General features: G+C 36.0%; 1 protein-coding gene across 1 annotated transcript in view; it reads right to left on the bottom strand.

Annotated features, from left to right (window-relative positions):
• RYR2 (ryanodine receptor 2) overlaps window positions 1–21,623 on the bottom strand; it is a 961,351-nt gene that overhangs the window by 131,164 nt on the left and 808,564 nt on the right. Inside the window, exons 62-66 of the mRNA XM_057505755.1 lie at window positions 21,204–21,325; window positions 15,049–15,098; window positions 5,735–5,795; window positions 4,325–4,563; window positions 2,770–2,851 (exon numbers count right to left, since the gene is read on the bottom strand). Of these exons, the coding sequence (XP_057361738.1) occupies window positions 2,770–2,851; window positions 4,325–4,563; window positions 5,735–5,795; window positions 15,049–15,098; window positions 21,204–21,325 (554 nt within the window). The remainder of the gene's footprint in view (window positions 1–2,769; window positions 2,852–4,324; window positions 4,564–5,734; window positions 5,796–15,048; window positions 15,099–21,203; window positions 21,326–21,623) is intronic.

Here is a 21,623-nt window from a genome sequence, read left to right as displayed (position 1 = left end):
ATAATTATTTAAAAAAAAAAAGTTTATGAAATGGAGCAAAGTAAGAAAATATTATGTAATTCTCTTAGGCAGTTTTAAATTTCTCACTGAAAAAAATATAATACCTAAAGTTAACAATGTTGGATTACCTAATATTTTAATTTAAAATAACTAGGTATTTATCAGGCTGGGAGAAAATGTCCCTTCATAGAATGGCATTGAAGAGAGTTCAATTAAAACATTTAATAATATTTCATTATTAAAAATAATTTAGGACATTAAAGAATTAATTACAAAGACTACAGGCTTTGATTCAGACAGACCCAAGTCCCAATCTTATTCCTAACACTACGTCACTGTAGAAAAATTACTTAGTTTCTAAGTTCTGTGTTCCTTACATAAAAATAGGCATACAGAATTGCAAAAGTTCTGTCACTTAGTATAGGTTCAATAAATGTTTTAAAATAATGAGACCTAATTTATTTAAGAATTTAATAGCCTAACATGTTTCATGGATGACCTCAAAGTAGATAATTTATTCCCTTCCACCTAACTGGACTAGTCCTTTAATTTCACTAGCAATTCATGTAAATTATGCCTGATTTATCTTCTGCCTCTTTTCTGTTGAATTGAGCAAGTTCTGAGCTTAAAAGATCACACTCTAAAAGACACACTCCTGTTTACCTATGTTGTTCTCCATACTGTGAGCTTATTCACAAACAATAACCTGCTGCTGTTATACTCATCATGTTACTTGTCCTGTTTTTATTTCCCCCACTAAATGTAAGCTCTATGAGAGTAGGGATCTATCTTGATCACTACTGTATCTCAGACCCTGGCATGTAATGAACATTTATTGAATGAGCAGAAGAATTAAAGAGCTCAATATAAGCAACTGAAAGCCTGAAAACCCCAGGAGAATAAATATTTGAATTTCTAGCTGTTACAGTGTAATATAAACTTTAACGGGAACATGGTGGCTGCCCCAGCCTTGCAACGTGTGGCTTCCCAGACCAGCATTCCCCTGCCTGGAAGAGAGCCCTCAGGCCCCACCTGGAGCTCCCTGCCCTGCCTACCCAGCCAGGTGCATGGTGGAGAGTCACTTGGACTGGGCAGGCATTCTGACAGCACATTTGTATACCCTGCAAACAAGAACTTTTTAAAATCATGAAACTAAGGGGATAAAACATACATGAAATCATTGATAGATCTTATTATATAAAAATTCAAAATGCCCATGTCAGTAAACATTATCTATCTACATAAGACTATCTATCTATATATATAAGCACTATAAAGGTATAAAAATGCCAGAAGTCATAAAAACAGAAGGCATAATAGGAAAGAAGTTAATAGCATTAATAAATAAAAATTTATTACTATTCAGTAATATGTGTTAATAATAAAACAGACAACAGATGTGAAAAGGGAATTCTTAAAGAAACACAAATTGGCAAAGTAAACACAAAAAAACAGCTAGTAACTGGTAATTGGGAAAATGCATTTAAAATTAAAAATGGGATTCCATTTCTAAGTATTACATTTGTATATAGTAAAAAGCATAATAACCAGAAATGAGAATGTGAGGAAATGGGGATTCTCTTCTAAAACAGGATGGTGTAAATTGGATCAATTTTCTGAAAAGATAGTGAAAAATGCATCAGATCCTTCAGTATACAGACATACATGCTAAACTACATCACCAAATTCTGGGAATATAGCTAAAAGAAATAAAAATCAATATACATAGAAAACTATGAACATAGATCAAGCATTATTTGTATCAGTGAAAAAGATATAACTTCTCACATGTCAGAAATAAAGTAACATTTCAATCGTTATAATACTTCCTTAGGATAAAATATTTTATAGCAATAAAAATCATGTAAAAATAGATTTAATACAAACTTCAGGTAAGACTTTAACATTTTTCAGAGTGACTCTAGTTATCCCTTTTTACATCATTTATTTTCCTGTCTCTTTGTAATTGTCACCCTACTTTACTTAATGTTGCTGCATAAGTTCTAATAGTTGGTGATAGGCCAAATGAATACCCTGTCCTTACTGTTTTTTTCCTCTCAAAATTTTATTGGCTTTATTTATCACGAGTTTATTCTTTCAAATGAATTCTCAAATTATTTTGTCAAATTCAATAAAAAGCAAATTTCTACTTGAAATGGTGTTGTTAATTATAGATTAATTTGGGGAGAATTTCTAACTATTATAAATTCTTCCATTGGAATATCCTTTCATTTGCTTATTTCGCTTATCCGTCCTCTATCAGAATGCCATTTTATTTAGCCTCACCCTTTACAAACTGCCCCCCTTTCTTCTCTGTTCCATAGAAGTCTTTTACTGAAGTTTAAGTTCAATGGGGACACCTCATCTCCTTGGCCTGTGCACATCATCTCACACTGTTGATCTCTCCCCTTGAACTTGCAAATGTGAAAAAATAAAGCTGGTTTTAATAACTGCCTATATTAGCGCTTGTTTTGTATTTTTGATATACAAAGGGAAACTGTTCTAGCAGACTTATAAATAGTCTGTTTAAACTTTATGTTAAAAATGGTTTTTACCATTACTGTTTTACTTTTTATTTTTACATAACTTGGCTGATTTTTTATATCAATTCAATCAATATATTATATCAATTCAAATTAGCTTGAAGATTGTCTAATTACTCCCAAGGAATTCAATATGTCAACCTGGTTGTTTAGTTTATAATGAAGAAAAAAGTTTTGAAGTGAAGACTCCTGGAATAAATAGTTAACAGCACTTTGAAAAACTTACCTTTCCACATAAATACTCTTGCTGGTTCCCAAAGCATATAGGCTCGTCAGAATTCTGTAACATGACACCTGTACATCTTCCACTAAGGAAAAAAGGGAAATCACTTGAAAAAAAAAAACACTTGTTATGTATACATGGTCCTAAGAAAGTTTAGGCTAAAACCTAAATTCCATACTAAGGTTAAACCAATTTTATCATTCAGAAAAAGTTAAATTAGAAGATACAGGTAGGTAAAATGAACTACAAAAACTCTCAAACAAAATTCTTTTCTGTAAGGAGCTGAAAGCATTCTAGAGTGCTATGATTCCTCAGAAGATTTTCAGAAACAATTTCTTTGTAATTTTTCTTGAGATACAAGAGTAAAGGACTTTTTCATGAATAATGTTAAGCCCAAGAATATGTGGCAGGACAGATTTTGGCTCCTGTTCTGAGGGTATATAAGGATGGCATCTTACTTTAACTCTTAAGTGAACGAGAATGAGAAAACTGGAGGACATGGTGAGTTAGTTATTTCTGAAATGACCTAACATTCCAGGCATAAGTGAGTCAATTTGGTAGTGAAGCCAGGAAGTCAAATAAAACCTTAAGGATGATCTGTTGATCTGTGATCCACTAAGATGTGTTTAAAAGGCAAGGATATCTAAGAACCTTGGATTTCTAATTTTGACTCTGCTACAATCTCCTGGAGGCTATGCCATGACACGAGCCTCCTCGGGAAAAGAGAAATTACCTTTGTCCTGCAGACCTGTTTCCAGGTCCACAATACACTGGACACAATGCCCCTATGATGGTTCAAACACATACTGTGTACCTGGTGGTTGTGTCATCCACTGAGTAATGCACTGGTTTGCACACAGAGCTGTATATTGAGGGACCTACTATGTTGAGAGTCTGAGTGGGTGGTTTACGTCAAGACCCACTTGACTACTTGATAAGGGTTCAAATCATTTTTTGTATTCATATCAGCAAGAGAGCAGGAAATTTGGACACATTATGTTATTTTTTCCACATAACCTTGGACATTCTATGGATATTTTTAATAACTACAGAATTCTAGTGAAAAGCAAGTGATTGAATCCCCCATGCAAATAAACTGAAACTTATACACAGAAGGTATTCAAGCCAGTCTAGTCAGCCAAATACTTAGCACAAACTGTGTCTCTGTAGTTTTCATTTTTACTATTTGTATAGCTTGTGGGAACAATATGCATCGACTCAGAAATAATTTGCAAACATTTAATGAATGCCCTATGGTCAAACTGCACTAGAAAATGTCCATGAAAAGAGACAACATAAAAATAGCCAAATTTGGAACTTGTACTTCAACAATGTGGAAGTGAATGTCCTTCTGGTCTCTTCTGTGAACCCATGTGATTCAGTGATCTAGCTCTTATAAAAAAATGGTTTCTGTAACTCAAATGTCAATCTCTGATGTTCTGCAAAAGAAAAGCATTTTAATACGTAAGCAATGTTTGAGTACCCCAGATGTGGCTTTTACAATTTCTGATTGTACTAATGTTTAGATAATGAAACTCTTAAGTACAGATTTACATACATATTAGATCTTCTCCGAACTGATGCTGGCCAATGTGCTCAAATAACGATGACAGCATGGGCAACAGTGCCACTGTGGTATAATTGATAATCTGAGTAACACCTTTGGGTTGGTTTCGGGTGTGGGTGAACTGGCCCTGCTTAAGGTTCTCCATTGTCTTCTCCAGGTCCTCTGCAGCATTGTCCAGAAAAGCCCTGAGCGCGCTTTTCACGCTCTCCAGGCCCGTCTTCATCACAGTCCTGGGAAGGAAATAAGGGAGAACTCAACAGCTTTCGAGTGGAGCAAGTGAAATAAACAAAACGCGCTTCTGCTCTAGGCTGAGTCCTTTACAACACTCCTTCAGACAACTAAATTTCTTAAATCTTCTCTCATGTAAGTTTTATTCAATACATTTGAAGTTACAGCAATATTGCTATGTAAATGCATAGTCTTTCCTAAAAGACTTCACAGTCAAATTAATCAGGACCCTGGAGTAAAAGGCAGTGTTAATGCTTTTTGTTTTCACTGGTGGTTCACATTTTGAGAATATTTTGAACTAGTTGAGTTAATCCCAAATCCAACACAAGTAGAATGCTCCCTCAGGCATTAGGTATGATTTAAAAAAAACATTTAATGCCAGCTGAACCAAGTCATCAAATGAATATTTTGTGCTTGAAGGTGAGCTATCAGTCTTTTTTCCATGAGCCTTTAAGCCTGACATTTGTAAAGTGACATATTAATGTCACTGTTTTTATTAGGAAATGAACGTGTATATAGCATCTACTGTCTTCATTTATTATACAAAACACTTCAAATAAAATTTTAAACACACACAAAAAATGGATAATCCAGGGGTATAATGGACTAATTCTCTGTAGGAAACATTTAGGACTTCTACTTAGATTTATCCTAGATAATAAATGAATTAAGTGTATGGCATAAAGGCTGAATCAACTATACAAAATAAATTGATTTGGTATTTAGTAAACATGTTGGATTCCTGGGCATGTTGATAATAGGGCAGAGTAGAAAGTGCAAAGACTTGGGAATTGGTCAACTTCCACACTTACTATGCAATTTTAAGCTCCACTTTACTCATCTATAAAAAGAGAATAAAAGCCTCATGTTTCCTATAAAGATAACATGCCTAGAGGCTAATAAAACCTCTAGAGTTGTGGCTTACCAGTTTTAGCTCACATGTACATTTCCAATTAAACTCTCAGATATACATTTAGCTGCTGCAGAAATTATTTGAAATTTAAATGACAACTCACATAATCATAAAAATGTTACTGTATTTTTTTCTTTTTACCTACACTAAAGTCTTAATTACAATTCCAAAGAATAACATTAAAACCCTAGGTATATCTTATCATTCTTCTATATATCATTACTACACTCATTGACCTAGATATAAATGGATCCATTTACCTTGCATCCAAAGTCTGACCCAAAATATGAAGACAGTTGACAATTGATGTTGCATCATTCCCTAAAGAGGAAATGAAATGCTGTTATCAGTGGTCCTGAGGGTTTCTCAGTGTTCTTCTCTTCTGTTAATATTTTGTGTTCTAAAAATTAGTCGATGGCACAACTCAGTACTACTCTGTAATCACTGAATTTGAAAGATTTTTTGATAATCAAGTTTAAAATCATGCAGTTTTTCTGCTTACAAGTGGTGATGCAAATATAAGTAGAAAAGCCATCCAGCAGGTCTCATCAAATAGGTGACATACTCAAGCAGCATTCAAAGCACTGCATCAAGCTGAAGAATTTTATCAGAATTCTTCAAGTATATCCTCTCCCACACTAGCTCATCTTATTTTTAAACCACATCAACTTTTCAAGTCAGCTCACGTCCTTTATAAAATGAGGTGTGCTGTAAGTCTATCAATGCCTAATTCCATTTTAATGACCTCAAGAGTCTCTGCTTTCCTATTGTATTTAACTGCATTAAGACAGGAATTAAATTGTCTCCATGTCATTGGTCATTGGTGGAAAAGACCAAAACCATCATGGAAAAAAGCCTTAGAGGCTGAAGAAGTCAAGTCTGACTCTTAGGAAATATTTGAAATGGAGGTGGCTTTTCTTCAAAGTAAGATGAAATTCACTAATTTTGATTGGTGTATCTTATTGGAAAGTAGAAAAATATAATTTATACAATTGCTACATATATTTTGGTGATAAGGATATAGAACAGCAAAAATATTGAAATGATGACTCCACAGTAAAAAAGTAATTTGACCACTCACAGTATAGTTTGCTACTATCACTTCCTCATGCTGTATTTCCTACATATATAATATAGACAGTCATTTTCTGGGTCTTGAAGCTAACAACTCCTATTTGAATGCAAGTTTTTATATAACATTTGAGTTTATTATAGAATCTATTAAAAAAGCATTGTAAAATGAATGAAATATATATGGAATGAATAATTGTCTTAAATTGTAGGCAAGCCAATTTAGTGATTCGATAGAAATAAAAAAATTATAAGGTATTCATCGCTGAGACAATGTTCTTTAGGAAAATATTTCATTCATCTTGTGTTTCGAATTTCAGAATATAATAATAATGAAGACACAATCAGCAGAAAGGCAGAATTTGTCCCTGTTTACTGAGTAGAGGCAGTCCTAGGATTCTACACCAACCTCCAGAAGTGTTATTCAGTTAACTATTCATTCATTCAATAAATACATGTTAAATACCAGGCACTCTCAAACTTCCAGTAACAAATAAATTAGAGTTCTCATGGCACTTGCATTTTAATGAGGTATACAGATATTACAGATATACAGATAATGAACTTGAAAATATATGTGTGTGTGTCTACACACACACACACACACACACACACACACAGAGCAGGGAATATCTAAGCAATCAGATAGAGAAACAGGGTGAGTGACCATCAGGCCCTCCCCAGGAAGGTGACATTTGAGCAGAGATTTGAATGAAGTGGAGCAAAAACCATGCACATTTCTGGGAAAAGGGCCCAGGCAGAGGGAACAGCACAAGTAAAGGCTTTGTGGAAGAAAATGAAGCTGGCATTCCAAGGAAGCCCAGGGGCTGATGTGCATAGACTGAGAGATGAGTTGGAAAGGAGGGGAGAGGCCAGGTTCTACAGCCTTATAACCAGAGCAAGAAAGTTGAATTAATAAAATAGACACAATTGGAAGACACCTTTAGGTTTTGAAGAGGATGGGATCTGATTTATATTTTTCAAAGAATAATTCACAAGGTGTAAAATACTGGAAGGGCAAGAATAGAAAGTTAACTGCAGGAGTCCAGAATCAGAGGGTTGATGATGACTTCAGATTAGGATATTAGCAGTGATAAAAGTAAGAATATATTTTAAGGATTTCCTTATGGGCTGAATGCAAGGTAAGAGGGAAAGGAGTCAATGATAACTCCAAGGTTGTTCATGTGAGCAAGTGGGTGAATGGTGGCATGGTTTAATGAAGTGGACAGAGACAAGGGGGGAATGAGATGTGGGGTCATGGCATCTGCTTTCCAGAGATTAAGTACAATAGGCCTGTTAATCTCAGGTAGTGGTGCAGAACAGGCAACTGACAAAAACATCCAGAGTGCAGAGAAGAGAGCTGAGCTGGATCTATAAATGTGGGCATCATGAGCATAGAGATAATTGAAAAAAATCATGTACCTAAATGAAATTAGCCATTATGAACGCCAATATAGAAGAAAAAATGTTCCTGATATTCCAATGTTTGGAGGCATTAAAGCTGAGGATGCAGCATAGAGAACGAGAGAGAGGGCCCAGGAAGAGGGACACAGGGAATGTGTATGAGTCTCATGCAATGACTACGTTGCACCAAGTCAGAGAGCCTGGCTGCTCATACCCTTCCTAAAACTCAAAGTTCTTTTTCTTTTCCTCTTCTGATTTACTGTTTCTTTGAATAGATTATCAGTGCACTTTGCACTGAATACTTTTCCAGAAGGATGGTCAAGGGTATCTTAAACATCCATTATATAAGTTTGTGTGTGGGATTTGTGAATGCTTTGTCCCCTGATGTAGGCCAGCACCTAGAATAGTGACATACAGCAGGCATTCAATTAAATCTTTGTGGAGTGACTGTGGGGTGTAAGAAAAGTAGGAAATAATACCAGTGGCCCAACAATTTATCTGGGTCAAATGAAAATGTATATGGTGAGTATGAGATATCTGTGATGGTTAAAGTAACAAACTATAAGCCCCATTGACAGCTGATTTGTCTTTAAGATGTGTGTTTGCATCAGTGTATGTGCATGTGTGTGTGTGTGTGTGTGTGTGTGTGTGTATGTGTAAGCATAAAAGGTATATAATTAAAATCACAGCTCATACCTGAATCTAATGCCAATACACAGCAAGCACTGGGTTTTTAAAAACACTATACCAACTCTCATAAAATTAAATCTCTCTAAATAAAAATAACAAAATTAAAACTGTTAGAGTCAAAATGATCTTTTTATATTTTAATCCCAGATTGTTTTGTGATTTTCATTATAAGGTGTCCATAACTCAGGAGTTGTTTTTTTTTTGATGTTACTCAGAATTTACTATGCCATGTCTGGCTTTAGTTTTGGAATCTGGTAATTAAGGATTGTCAGAATGTTGACTTTCCTCTGGGAAAACAGTAATAGTCATTCTCATTTTTATTCTACACTTTTCTTACATGGCTCTTGACACAGTTATCTCATTACATTATCTTCTTTGAAGAAATAACTAATTTTGGCAGAATACTTATTAATAATGTGAAATGAAATTGTGCTAGAAGATATAAATTCCTCTCAAAATTATGAGGGGATAAAAAAAAATTGGCAAGTGTCAATGACTTTATTACTTCATAAGTCTGTGACACTGGAAAGAATAAAATTGATTCCTTTACTTGGTGAAGAGTTTCAGTTAAACTGAAAACATATTTTAGTTAATTATACATTCTATTCATTTGCCCCACAGTTAGGAAATTCTCACAGTGATAAATCCAAGTGAAAGAAATACTGTCTCATCTGTATCACTATCTTGTGATAATATTTTCATCATAGGTGCCTGGTTCTGATGTATCTGACCTGTTCTCTCCATAAGAAATCATTTTTTTAATATAGCATATAAAACAAGTTAAATCCAGGAAACTTTTGTCTTTGCCATGTGTAATGTCATAAAACTACAGAATTTTTAAGTTAGTGAAAGATCTTAATGATCCTTCCGTGATGATAACAGCGGCCAGCACGAGCAGCAGATCGTGCATGACTGAGCCATTACATTCTCAGCACGTGACACATTCAATTGTTAGACGTGTGTTATCCTCAGAGACGCTAACTACTTCCAATAATTTTCCTTTCATGGTATGCGTCCTATTAAACAAATGCAAGCACAATCTGAACCTTTTTAGGGATAATACAAGTGTTTACTAATTTTCTAATAAGTCCAGATACAACAGTCCTCATTTTAAATACATGAATGGTTTCAGGTGGAGGTGAGGCTAACAGAATATGCACTATAACCTTAATCCACTAATTTTTTAATCAGGGAGAGATACCAATGGATGGAATTCATTGGAGCACTTTATTTAGCATTAAAATCCTTCCAAACATAAGATTTATTCATAGGGTTAAACCAGGTATGGGGAGGGAAGTGGGGAGGATCAATATTTTAACAAGAACTACAACTTCATTTAAGTACATGATAGACCTATCTTGCTCCATATTCCTGCAGCTAATACTAATAATGTGACATGTTGAATTCTAGGGTCATTTGAGGTCAAAACAGAAATCTTGTAGTACTCTGCTCCTTATGGTATAAAATACTTGCTTTATTCCAGGCCTTCCTAGAAGTCTTTCTGTCATCAAATTTGGAAATCCTCTAGAAACTGAATAGTTTATGGTCTTACCAATATGTTAAAAATTCACCAGAAAATGAGAACATAGAAAAGGCCTCCAAATGGTAACTATTTTGTGCTAGCCTTCTCAGGTAATTCCTCTAACTTGAAAGGATCATTGTTGGTCGAATTTAATGACCTCATTGTTTGAAGAGTCATTAAGTAAATATCACTTCCTTTTCAATGTAAGGGCCGTAAATGTTTTCATGAGCTGCCTAAGGAAAAAAAAGTGATTCTCTTCAATTGTGGGAAAATTGGATACTACGTTCTCTTAATAATCTCTCAAGAAAAAAAAGTAAAGTTTGGGTTACTCATGAATGTAAGAAAATATCAAATTGATAGCCCTTAACTCACTGTGTAACCATCTACTTACTGATCTATCTTCTCTATTAGACTGTAGGCTTCTTGAAGGCAGAAACTGGTTGGCTCATTCATTCATTCATTCATTCAGTCATCAGATTTCTGTAAATACCTACTATGTGCCACACTTCCTGCTAGGTACTGAGGATACAATAAGCCCCCAGTGAGCTGAGAGTTTTGTGCCAGAGAATGATCACTAGTCACACCATCACCGAGATGAAGGAAAGCTATGAGGATGACAGTGGGAGGAAGGAGTCAAATCAGGGAGGTCGGAGAAGGTTTTCCCGAAAGTAATACTTGGGCTGAAATCTGAAGGATGAGCAATTTACTCCATTTTGGCTGTGAGGGACTGGAGAGGTAACTGCTACATATGGGGATGTCATTCCAGTCAGCAATCACAGCATGTGCAAAGGCCCTGTGCAGAAAGGAATATAACACTTTCAAGAAACAGCAAGAAGGTCACTTAAATGGAAGAATAATGAGCAAGCAAAAATGTGGGGGCAAATGAGGATGGGGTGGCACACAGACTATGAAAAGTTAATGTGGCCAGGTTAAGAATTCTGGTATTTATTCTAAGGAAATGGGAAGGCACTGCATATGCAGGAGTGTGATATGAGAGGCTGGTTGTAGGGGAAGATAGATTATTGTTGAGTACAGTTTGTAAGTACAAGAGGGGATTAAGAGAGATTGTTTAATATGCTCTGGAGGAGGACAGGTGAAATCACTTTTGTGGTAGCAGTGGAGAGGTTTTCTGTCCTTTCATTCTGAGAGATGCCTCACACTCAGTAGAACACAATAAATGTTTATGGAATGACTGCATAAAACAAATATCATTAAGACATTAATTTATTTTTATATGTAAATGTAATGCCGTTAAGAAGTTCTGATAAGAATACACCTGTGGTGCTATCACCTGTTGCAGACCCAGTTACCAGATTCTGCTTCCTCTAAAAGGACTGCAAAGCATAAACAGGCTGTCATAGGGAGGCTGATGTACTCTCTGAACGCCTTGACATTAGTAATCAGAATTCCTCTCTGAAGTTGGAGGAAATGGTGGGAAGAAAAGAGTACTTCACTCTTACCCTGTAATGGGTCCTTGTTGTGTGGGATGGCAAGTGGATTCCTTACTTTGTTCACCCACTTGGTTCCTACCCATGTCCTAGCTGATTTTCCAGACTACAAGAGTGCACCAATTTTCAATCACTAGCAAGAATTTCAGAATTCAGATGGGAAGCCTATATGTACATAAGACGCTGTTTTCTGTATGATATTTTCCCATAATGAAAACCAGGACTATTGTTCTGGTTTAATGGGTAAACCAGAACTACTGTTCTATGGGAAATATGGCTTGTCCCCATTTAAAAAAACAACATACATACATTTTTTAAAAATATAAAATGAAATGGTTTAAACACCTCAAAAAGAATATAGTGGGCATAAAATCATTATTAATCCCTTTAATTCTTGGTGTGCTTTAATGTATAAGTATTTTAAGTAGATAAAAGATATACTTAATATATAAGCTCAAGTTTGGGGATCCTCACTTTATATATCAGAAAATCTTTCAACTTACACGTGAAGTTTGGAGATAAAACAACAGTTTGGCAGCCAACTCGGAATAAACAGTCCATTATTCATCAAACTCAGCTTCTCCACAATTCACGCCATGAGGACAAATATTTTGACTCGATTTATTTTAATGCTCCCCTCTTGTCTCCAGCTGCACCTTCCTGACATGTTGAAGGTCAATGTGTATCTTTCTACATACTACTTTTGCTCAAAGATACAAAGCCCAAGTATTTGTTAATCTCAACTATCAATTCTGTCTTACTTTATTCTTAGCTTAGTTCATGAACAATGTTTTGAATTAAATCAGTACAGGAAAAACATTTTAATCATCAGTTCATTGTTTGCCAGAACCCAGAAAAATGATATCATGTAAAGGTAGGGAGAAAGGAAAAAATAAGTGATTAATATGACTATAGACAAAGGACCACTGCATTTATGTTAGTAGGTCTGTCTCTTCAGGGAAATCCACAATGGCATATCAAAAAGAAAATCTTTGAATTATATCACTTCTGAGTCCTTTTGAAAATAGGAAGGTTATAAAGGCTTCATTGTACATGTACTTCAATTAGCCAAGCCACCTAGTTTACTTTGTATGTAATCTCAATAAAAGCTGTACAAATAAAATTAGGAATACCTTATACTTGAAAGCTGTAAGGTTACAGATTACACAGCCTTTTAATATTCATTATCTCTGTTTCGATACATGCAATAGATCTCTAAGATTAATAGCAACTTTTAACCTACTTTAGAAATGAATAAAAAAAAATACCAAAGGTCCAGAGAAGTCCCTTGTCCAAATCATTCAGCTGATTTACTTGCACATACAGGACTCACATCTAGGTTTTCTGAGTCAAAGACCTTTATTGTCTCCAGAACATCATATTAGTGTCTAAAGCCAAGTTATAACTGTAATGTGTAAAGCTGACAGTTGTCTGAGACCTAAGGATTCTACTATTTTGACAGAATTAGAGTATGCTTAATGAGTAAAGGCCTCTTGAAGTTTGTATTATTTTACAGGCAAATGCCAAAGCAAAGTTGAAACAATAAACATAACAGATACTAGAATAGCACGAAGGCACAAAATATGCTTCTAGGGTAAAGACACAGAGTAGCTCTCCAATAAATTCCTGTTACAAATAAAAACAATAGTACTTAAAAGCTAAAGGATTTAAAATACAATGCCTAAATGGAATATTAGAATCACACAGTGATGGAATGAATGTTGAAGTCCAGTTCTTCTCCCCTGAGAGGTATAATGAATTGGGTTACACATTTGCCTTCAATTACTGAACCCTTAATATAGTCAATAGGATAAAAGGAAGTTAAAGAATATGCAAAATTAACCCATGAAATGGATGTACGTTCTGTTGTAGAAGGCTCTAAATTGGGAAATGGCACAAGGGAGGCTTCTAGGATGCTGGAAATGTTCTGCCTTGACCTGTGCAGATGTGTTTGTGTGTGAGTGCATGTTTGTGTGTAAAATTTCATCAAGTTATACCATCAAGCTGTCCTTAAGATTTGTGTCCTTAACTTTGCTGTATGTATGGAATACCTCTGAAAATTTTAAAAAAGAAATTATATACTGAGATATAACAGTATACCAAGAACTTACAATACCTAAGAAGTTAGAAATAGCACACCAGAAAGTATTATTACGTTCATTAATAAGAATGCAAAACTGCAACTGACAAATGGGGCCCCCACCAGAGCTTTATGTAATAAAATAGAGCAGGCAAATGGAGAATATTTGTATCCACTATTAGAAGAAGGTGAGAGTCATAAAAATTCTATCTGAGCAATTTCACATAAACTTTTCTATGTTGAACAAAGGTCAAGAGAAGTCAGCTGGAAATTACTCTGAAGAAAATTTGCTCATTAAGTGAAATATTAATGCAAAAACTCAGGCAATTTAATATGAAATATAACTTTTGATTACTAAATTTAAGAGTACCAAATACTGGATATATCAGAAACAGAATAAAGCATTAAGTAATGGTATCCAGAAACTACCATTTCTCAAAAAAATGTTTTCAAGGACTTAAAAGTTGGCTGTATGTGGGTATACATAAATACACACACACATACACAGACCTATTTTTCAGTTTATTCACTGCAGCTTTTATAGAAATACTTAATCCTTAATTTCTCCTGTAAATAGAATTGAACTTATAACATCTCTAATTACTACACTAAAAGTTTTATTACTGAAATTACCCAAACACTATCTCAAAACCTGTAGAGCATAGGGCTAAAATTTGCTTTGGTAGTTTATAAAAGCAGATGCAGGAAATATAAAACACATTCTGTCAGTTGCTACCCTTAGCAAGGAGAATCTGTGGATCTGTGCATGACCATCCAACAGCAGGTGTTCAGTAACATGGATTTCAGCTGTGTGAATTCCCAGACATCAACAAAAACTGACTGTCAGGTGAGTGGTGCTAGAAAAATCACTTTTGCCAAGTGACCTCCTTGGTTTCACTCTCTACTAGGACACTCCAAGGTCCGGAATGCAGTCAACATGCAGATCTCTAGTCAAGAGCATTCCACTAATAAGTGCAAGTAAATTTTTTAAATTTATACCAGCTTGTTATTTAATCTATCAGAGGTAACCAAACACAAAGTCAAGGGCCCAGTTTTGCATTACCCCTCTGAGAAAATATATAGCAGAAGCTGCCATTTCCATTAATTTGTTCTTTAATAATGTAACCTTTTGATTTGCAAAGGTGCTTTGGATGAGTATTAAAAAGTTACAATCTTCCATTTCACCATAGTTAATGCTACTGATAAACAACCTTGAGGACCTTATCTTGGCCTATGACAACCATGCATGCAGCCATGCAAACATGCATTCATGCAACACAGCAGCACAAAACACAGTGCAAAAATGGCAAAGAAAACCAAGTGATGGCCATGCTAGTATTTTTTCAAGGGTCTCCTTACCAAATAGTGAAATCCTATGCCTGACAAGAACTCCAAGTTTGCAGAATAGGCTGAAGACAAAAGAAAAAAGAGAAAAGGGGAAGGGGGAGGGAAGGTAGAAAAGACAGGGAGAAATTAAAATCAAATTTAAAAAAAGAAGAAGAAAAAAGAAAAATAAACAGCTGATATATGAGCCAGAAAAAGCAACATGATGTCACGCAGAAAGAATCAATTCTCTGAGCAGAATGTGGAGTAAAGGTATTAAGGAATCTTTGAGTGCATATCTTTAACAAACATGGTTAAAAAGCACGTATTATAAGTAAAGAAACAAAAAAATTGAAAGCAAAGCTAATTAATATAAAAGCAATCTATATGAATCCCACAAGATTATAAATACTGAAAAAAACACAAGGAAAAAAATTAATTTTATCTGCCCAAATGTACCACTGAAATTCCAGAAATGTGGTTGCTATGGCCATTATTTAATGACGGAAACACAGTGCTTTGGGCATAAAATGTAACTTTACATTTTATTATGCTTTATCATTGGAATTTTCCTTCTTCCCAAGCTTGGCCACATGCCTGACATAGATATCAAAGAGTCCAGTGCATTTGAACACAGTGAAGTAGAGACAGGATTTGAACAACTGATAATCACTCAGAGAAAAATGTTACAGATGTGATAACTCAAAGGGCTCTTGCTGCTCATGCATGAGTTGAGCATACTTCTTATCTTGTCTAGATTAAGTTCTTGGGTCTTCTGGTTATCAGCAATGGAACATTCCAAATAAGGGTCACCTTCATTCAGCATTCAGCATGGCAGGACTAGGACACACTAACAACTTTCAGATCAGACCCCAGAACCTGGGCAATATCTGCTATTGTCCTGTCTTGTCACCAGGCCACAGTCAGGGGGTTCCTTGTTGGTTTTTCCTGGAATATCATTCATTCCACCCATCCTTGGGGATTCAGCTTGGAAAATGTTTACTTCAAAAAGCCTTTTCTAAACCCAGAGCTCTTTCACCGCTCCCATCTCAAGCTGCAAGAGGTCGCCCCTCTCTGCTTCTCCCAGGGACATTCGCAAATCTCTTCCACAACACTTAACCTGCCATATTACAACTGACATTATTCACACGTCTACCCACTCTTCTGAGCTCTCAGAAGGCATTGGCTCTACATGGCCAAGGCTCTAACCTTAAAGACCCACTTGCATAGCACCACCCACACTCAGCTTAGTTTTCCCATTAGTGGTAACAACTATATCCTGACTGTCTCATCCTCTCTTGCAATGCTGTCCCATGACGAGCAATGTACAGATGTACACTGACCAGGACTGGGGATACAGATTTGCCATGGAATACAATGGAGGCAACTGCTCACAGCAGAATGCGAGAAAGGAGACAAAACCACATTTGTGAGGCTGACTTCTTTTATGGTAAATTTGGCCACCATACCTGACCTTAGTAACAATGAGGAATGACTTACTGATGAAAATTAATTATATGTGTTACTGTGTGGCTCTTCCAAGAAAATATTTATCCACAAATAGCTAAGTGAATTCAAGTTCTTGGCAAATTTCTTAGTAGTTCTACAAGTTTTTAAGCACTGATCTGTTCAAGTCATATTAGACATAAGATTAGACATTAGCCCCCTGACTTGCATTATCTGTGTATTATAATTTAAAAAACAAATGAGAAATAAAACAAGAGCAACTTTCTCCAGGTGCCCTCATGCACTGAGCTTTATGCACACTAACTCAACAAGGAGCTGTCTCCATCTAAAGGAGAGAGATGCCCTCTTAGAATTGTACACATTTTTTGATCCCTGTGTTGCCATCTATTTTAGGTGATATCTTTTACCTCTTACTGAGACTCTCCAGTATCTGTGCTGAAACATCCTGAAATGATAAATTTATAATTCTAGGATTATGGTTTAGCACAATTAATCCAGCCCTAGTATATTATGCTATGATGAAAAACAGAAGTGCTCTGTATTGTATTCTGACAAATTATATTTAATGTCTAAGAATCTGTTAGAACAAATGACTTATAATATCAGCTACTTCCTAACCTTACCTGTTTCTAATTAGAATAGATGTGCCACAAGACAGACATATAGATACACAGAAAGCTAGGTCCTCAAAAATAAACAATATCTCTTTTTTCTCCTGTGCCATACATATTCAGAGTGTAGCTTCTGTATAGATAAAGTTTGATCATTACAAGCTCTGGCTTACAGTTTCTTTAAAAATATTTTCCATAATTCTAGTCTATCCCTTTATTATTGACACTGTGATGAACTATAGTGCATCTACATTTCCTTGGCATTGACTCACTGCCTTGTAATTTTGCTCTTCATCTCACTGCTCTACTGAAACAGTGCCTGGAAGGGCAGTACCCCCGAGTCAGCAAATCTAATGACAACTTTATCAGCCTCCACCCTGGAGAACTAAGGTACTTGGCATGTTAACTACTTAATCTGGGAAACTCTGGATTCTGTTTAAAAAATTTCTTTTTTCCTCTTCCTCTCTGATTATTTGCTCTGTGCTCTTCAAAGACACACTTGAAAACCCTCCAAATGTAATAATGTCTAAGTTTTGGTATTTAGACTTTTCTGCTTTTCTTTTTACTCTTAGTCACCTACTTCCAGAGCTTCAAACAGTACATGGGTACAGATCATTTCCAAATATATCATTTATTGTCTTAATCTCTCCACTACCTCCAAACATGTACTTCCAACTTTCTGCTGGGTATCTCCAGCTAATGACCTGCTAGTGCTTATATTTTGGTACTTACCTAACCAAATTTAATCTGTTCTCAAAACCAGTTCTATAATATCTTATTTTGATTAGTGCCACCAGTATTGTTCCAACCACTCAGCATTGAAACTTCAGCACCAATTTGGCCTCCTCCTCGCTACTCTGCACGTGATGGACTCATCACCAAATCCTGCTGATTTTCCCTCTCCCGTGTGTGTCTCCATGACATTCATCACGGCTAGTTATGTGGTCAGCTCTACATGTATATGTGCACTCAGCTGTACTTCAGTGAGGAACTATGCTGTCGTGTGTATGTGTATCCTCACACCTAGGAAAACATCTTGTACATGGCAGGCATTCATTCAGAAATACTGTTGAACGTACCATGGCTAGCACCATCTATCTGAAGCAGCACTTCTGTTAAAACAGGCTGCTTTGCTGCCATAGCTTCCCAATGTCTGTCATGGCCTCCCAGCAGCCTTAATTTTATCAGGCCCAGTTTTGTCCTTTGTACCAGTGGCTTCTGAGGGTTAATGATGTTAAGTTAAAAAATTAATTTGAAAAACTTAAAAAGAAAGAAGGAAGATAGCTTGTTCTGGCAATTAACATCAACTTCAGTATCCCACACTGTATCACCTACATTTTTCCCCTTAATCACCAGCTTGTACACTTTTTATTAGTATCTACATCTAGAAAACATTCCCCTTTTTAACCTCTGATCTACATAGTCTTTAAGACCAACTTTGAATGTCATGACTTCTGTGGATTTTTAGCTGGTCTATATCCCGTCCATGTTGGCCCACACAACTACTGTTAGACACATCTGTTAAATACAAATTAAAACTACCACTGCAGTTTTCATCTGCATGTGAAGGTATGCTTGTTTATTCATAATGGCAGGGCCATTGTTTTTCACTTACTTTATTTTATTTTTAACCTGTTTATTCACTGATGTAATATTTAACTGCAGTGGTATGAAATCAGATGGTTACAAATTTCAATGATTCCATTTCAACATGTCAAACAAATTATTTAGGTGGTTTTTGTTAGTTTGGTGGTGATGTTGGTTGTTCTAAAACACATTCTTATGACTATTAAAGTACTGTTTTTCCATTTTAAAAACTTGGAATATACATAAAAATAGTAAGAAAAAAAATCTCCTATACTACCAAAGGAAACAACTTATTAAAATTAAGTTTGTTACCGCCACTATTTTTCTATACAAATTCCATGTTTTTAAAAAAATCTGGATCAATAATATTTGAACATATATGTTATTTTTAAATGATCATTTTCCTGTCATTATATATTTACATCTATTATAATTTTAATCATTAGACAGCATTTTGTATGTGCCATAATCTATTTATCATTACCTTATTTTTTCAGCCTTCCATTTTTTTTCACTAAAATACTATGATGAAATAAGTTACTTTTCTTATTATGCATCTTCTTCCTATGTGTTGGCATTTTGAATGGCATATATGCCTTTTTTTTGGCATCTGTACCTCTAGTGGGAGAGGTAAGAGTTACCAACCTCTTTGCATGGGGTGAAGAAAAATTGAAGAAGAAATCATTAAAAATAGTCTGGTGCAGTGTTACTAGAGGCGGGTCGTCTAAGGCTCCCAAACTAGTCACCTGAGGCTAGCACAGAGTCGTGATGTTCTGATTTATTCCATCACGGATACAGTCAGTAAAGGAAAAGTAGTTGCTTTGGTTAGCGAGTAAGTTAGAGTAAGACTGAAAACTGAATGGAGATAGCAAAACACAACATAGGAAAGGCGGAAGAGCAGAATTTGCATCACTGTATTTGTATTTTTCCCTATATTCTCTGAGTCGGGTTTAAACAGAATTGAGAAAGAATTGCTAAGATGCCAGCTTAAGTGGTGTGAGGGAAACTCTTCAGAAAGAAGATAGTTTTACTCATTTTCTTCCGTGATTGGTTATTATTTAAAAAAATATTCTCTGAGTGTCCTTTCTCTTGATTTATGTAATCAAGTGATATGTAAATTTACAGCACCCCCTAGAACCAAGCTTCTGCTACATGGAAGGCTACAGGCACGGAGGGCTACGGGGAGCACTACCAAACTTGGTGGTATCTTGGCTGCATGAGGTTCCGTGTTAACTTGGTGCCTTGGTGTTTCCTAGGGGCTGGGGGCACTCACAGCCCACAGGGGACTGTGAGCAAGAAGCGGGTAAGTGCACTTGTGAAACAAAGCTGGAGGGGCCACTCTCTCCCCAGAGAAGGTGGAAGGAAGTCCATGGCTGATCTTGAAGAAGCAGCCCTTCGTTCCCTTTCCTTGTGGTGACACAGTTTGCGGGAGCAAAGTGTGTCGTTGGGAGGGATTCTCTGTTATTTTAACTGTCATCGGTTTCATCAACATCACAGGGAGATTATTTGAAGAAGTTTGGGGACATTTTTAATATCACTGAAATCCTACACCAAATGACTGGCTACTTACTAGTTGATAAAATAGACAAATGTGATTAAAGGGATGACACTAAAATCCCACTGCCGTCCCCATTCCCAGTATTGTGCAATGCAGGAATCTGCTTTCTCCTTCACCCTCTGATAAAAAAGTCTGCATTCAGTCTGGTCTAACTCTGGCCAGTGGGTTGATTCTGCACTGTCACTCAACGTATCATCAGTCAAGTCCAAGAAAAGTGTATTCTGCCTCATAAGGGTCATTCACTTTTATGCACTTTTTTTTTTTCAGTGCAATCTAAAATCTTGGTATGGACTCCTGTGTAATGTAATTATACAGAAGCAGACTGCTCAGGAATTAATTCTCATGTATACAAAGTTCTGGCAGAATTTTGAAGAAGCAGACTTGATTTCCTCAGCTGAATCACAAATAAATCTGTGAAGAATACTTGGGTTTAAACAGAATTAAGAAAGAATTGCTAAGATACCAGCCTGAGTGGTGTGAGGGAAACTCTTCAGAAAGAAGATAGTTTTACTAATTTTCTTCTGTGATTGGTTATTATTTTAAAAAAGTAAATCATAAATTCTGTGAATGGGGTTTTGCCCTTCTGAAAATGCCTTTATTTTTCAAACTTTTGACAGAAAGATTAGATTTGAAGAAATTCTAAAGAAGCAAATGTTAAAAGACTATTTATCAAAAATACTAATACAGCAATGCATCTCCAGGCTCTACTTGTGGATTCTGTAGTGGGTATCTTATTCCTTCCATTCAGCATTACATGTAGCAGCAAAATATAAGGAAGTTCAACATCTAGAACACATATATGAACTTGCAGACACCACCCTCCTCATGGTGTTTGCGTCCAAGGGGAAGGAGGCCAGAGAGATGGGTGGGCACTCTTTGCATGCTCCCACTTCAAAGTCCTGAGATGCTCTGTCTCAAATCAAATACATTTAACTCAAATAAAGTCTTCATTTTTTATATCCATTTACCTAGTCACCATTTCTTTCTCTTTGTTTGCTGCATGTCCTCCAGAACAGAGAGGTCTGCTTGCTGCTGATAAGAAGTATAAACGATGGTTTTTGAAATACTGATCAATTAAAGGAAGAACGACCTGAAAGAAAGGAAGAGAAGACAGATCTACATTGTGGGATCTTCCTGGAGATGAATGAGGGCCGAGGCGTTGGGGCAGCCAGAGCTCTCTCCACATGCAGCAGGTCCCCCATGTCCACAGCCATGCCAGCAGTACAGTTTCAGAGGACGCCTCTCTTAAATCTCACCCTGCTACCTCCAGTCTCTGTGCATGTGCAGGTGTGTCCCTGCACGTGTGTCTCTGTGTGTTGGGATGTAATTATGGGGAAGATACCAAGTCTCTGACAGTTTGGAATTATTTTCAATATTTTCTCAAAGTG

Source organism: Manis pentadactyla, chromosome 8 (genome assembly GCF_030020395.1).
Source record: "Manis pentadactyla isolate mManPen7 chromosome 8, mManPen7.hap1, whole genome shotgun sequence".
Lineage (NCBI taxonomy): Eukaryota > Metazoa > Chordata > Mammalia > Pholidota > Manidae > Manis > Manis pentadactyla.
Note: the sequence above shows the minus strand (reverse complement) of the source record. Positions and strands in the feature narration are given on the sequence as shown.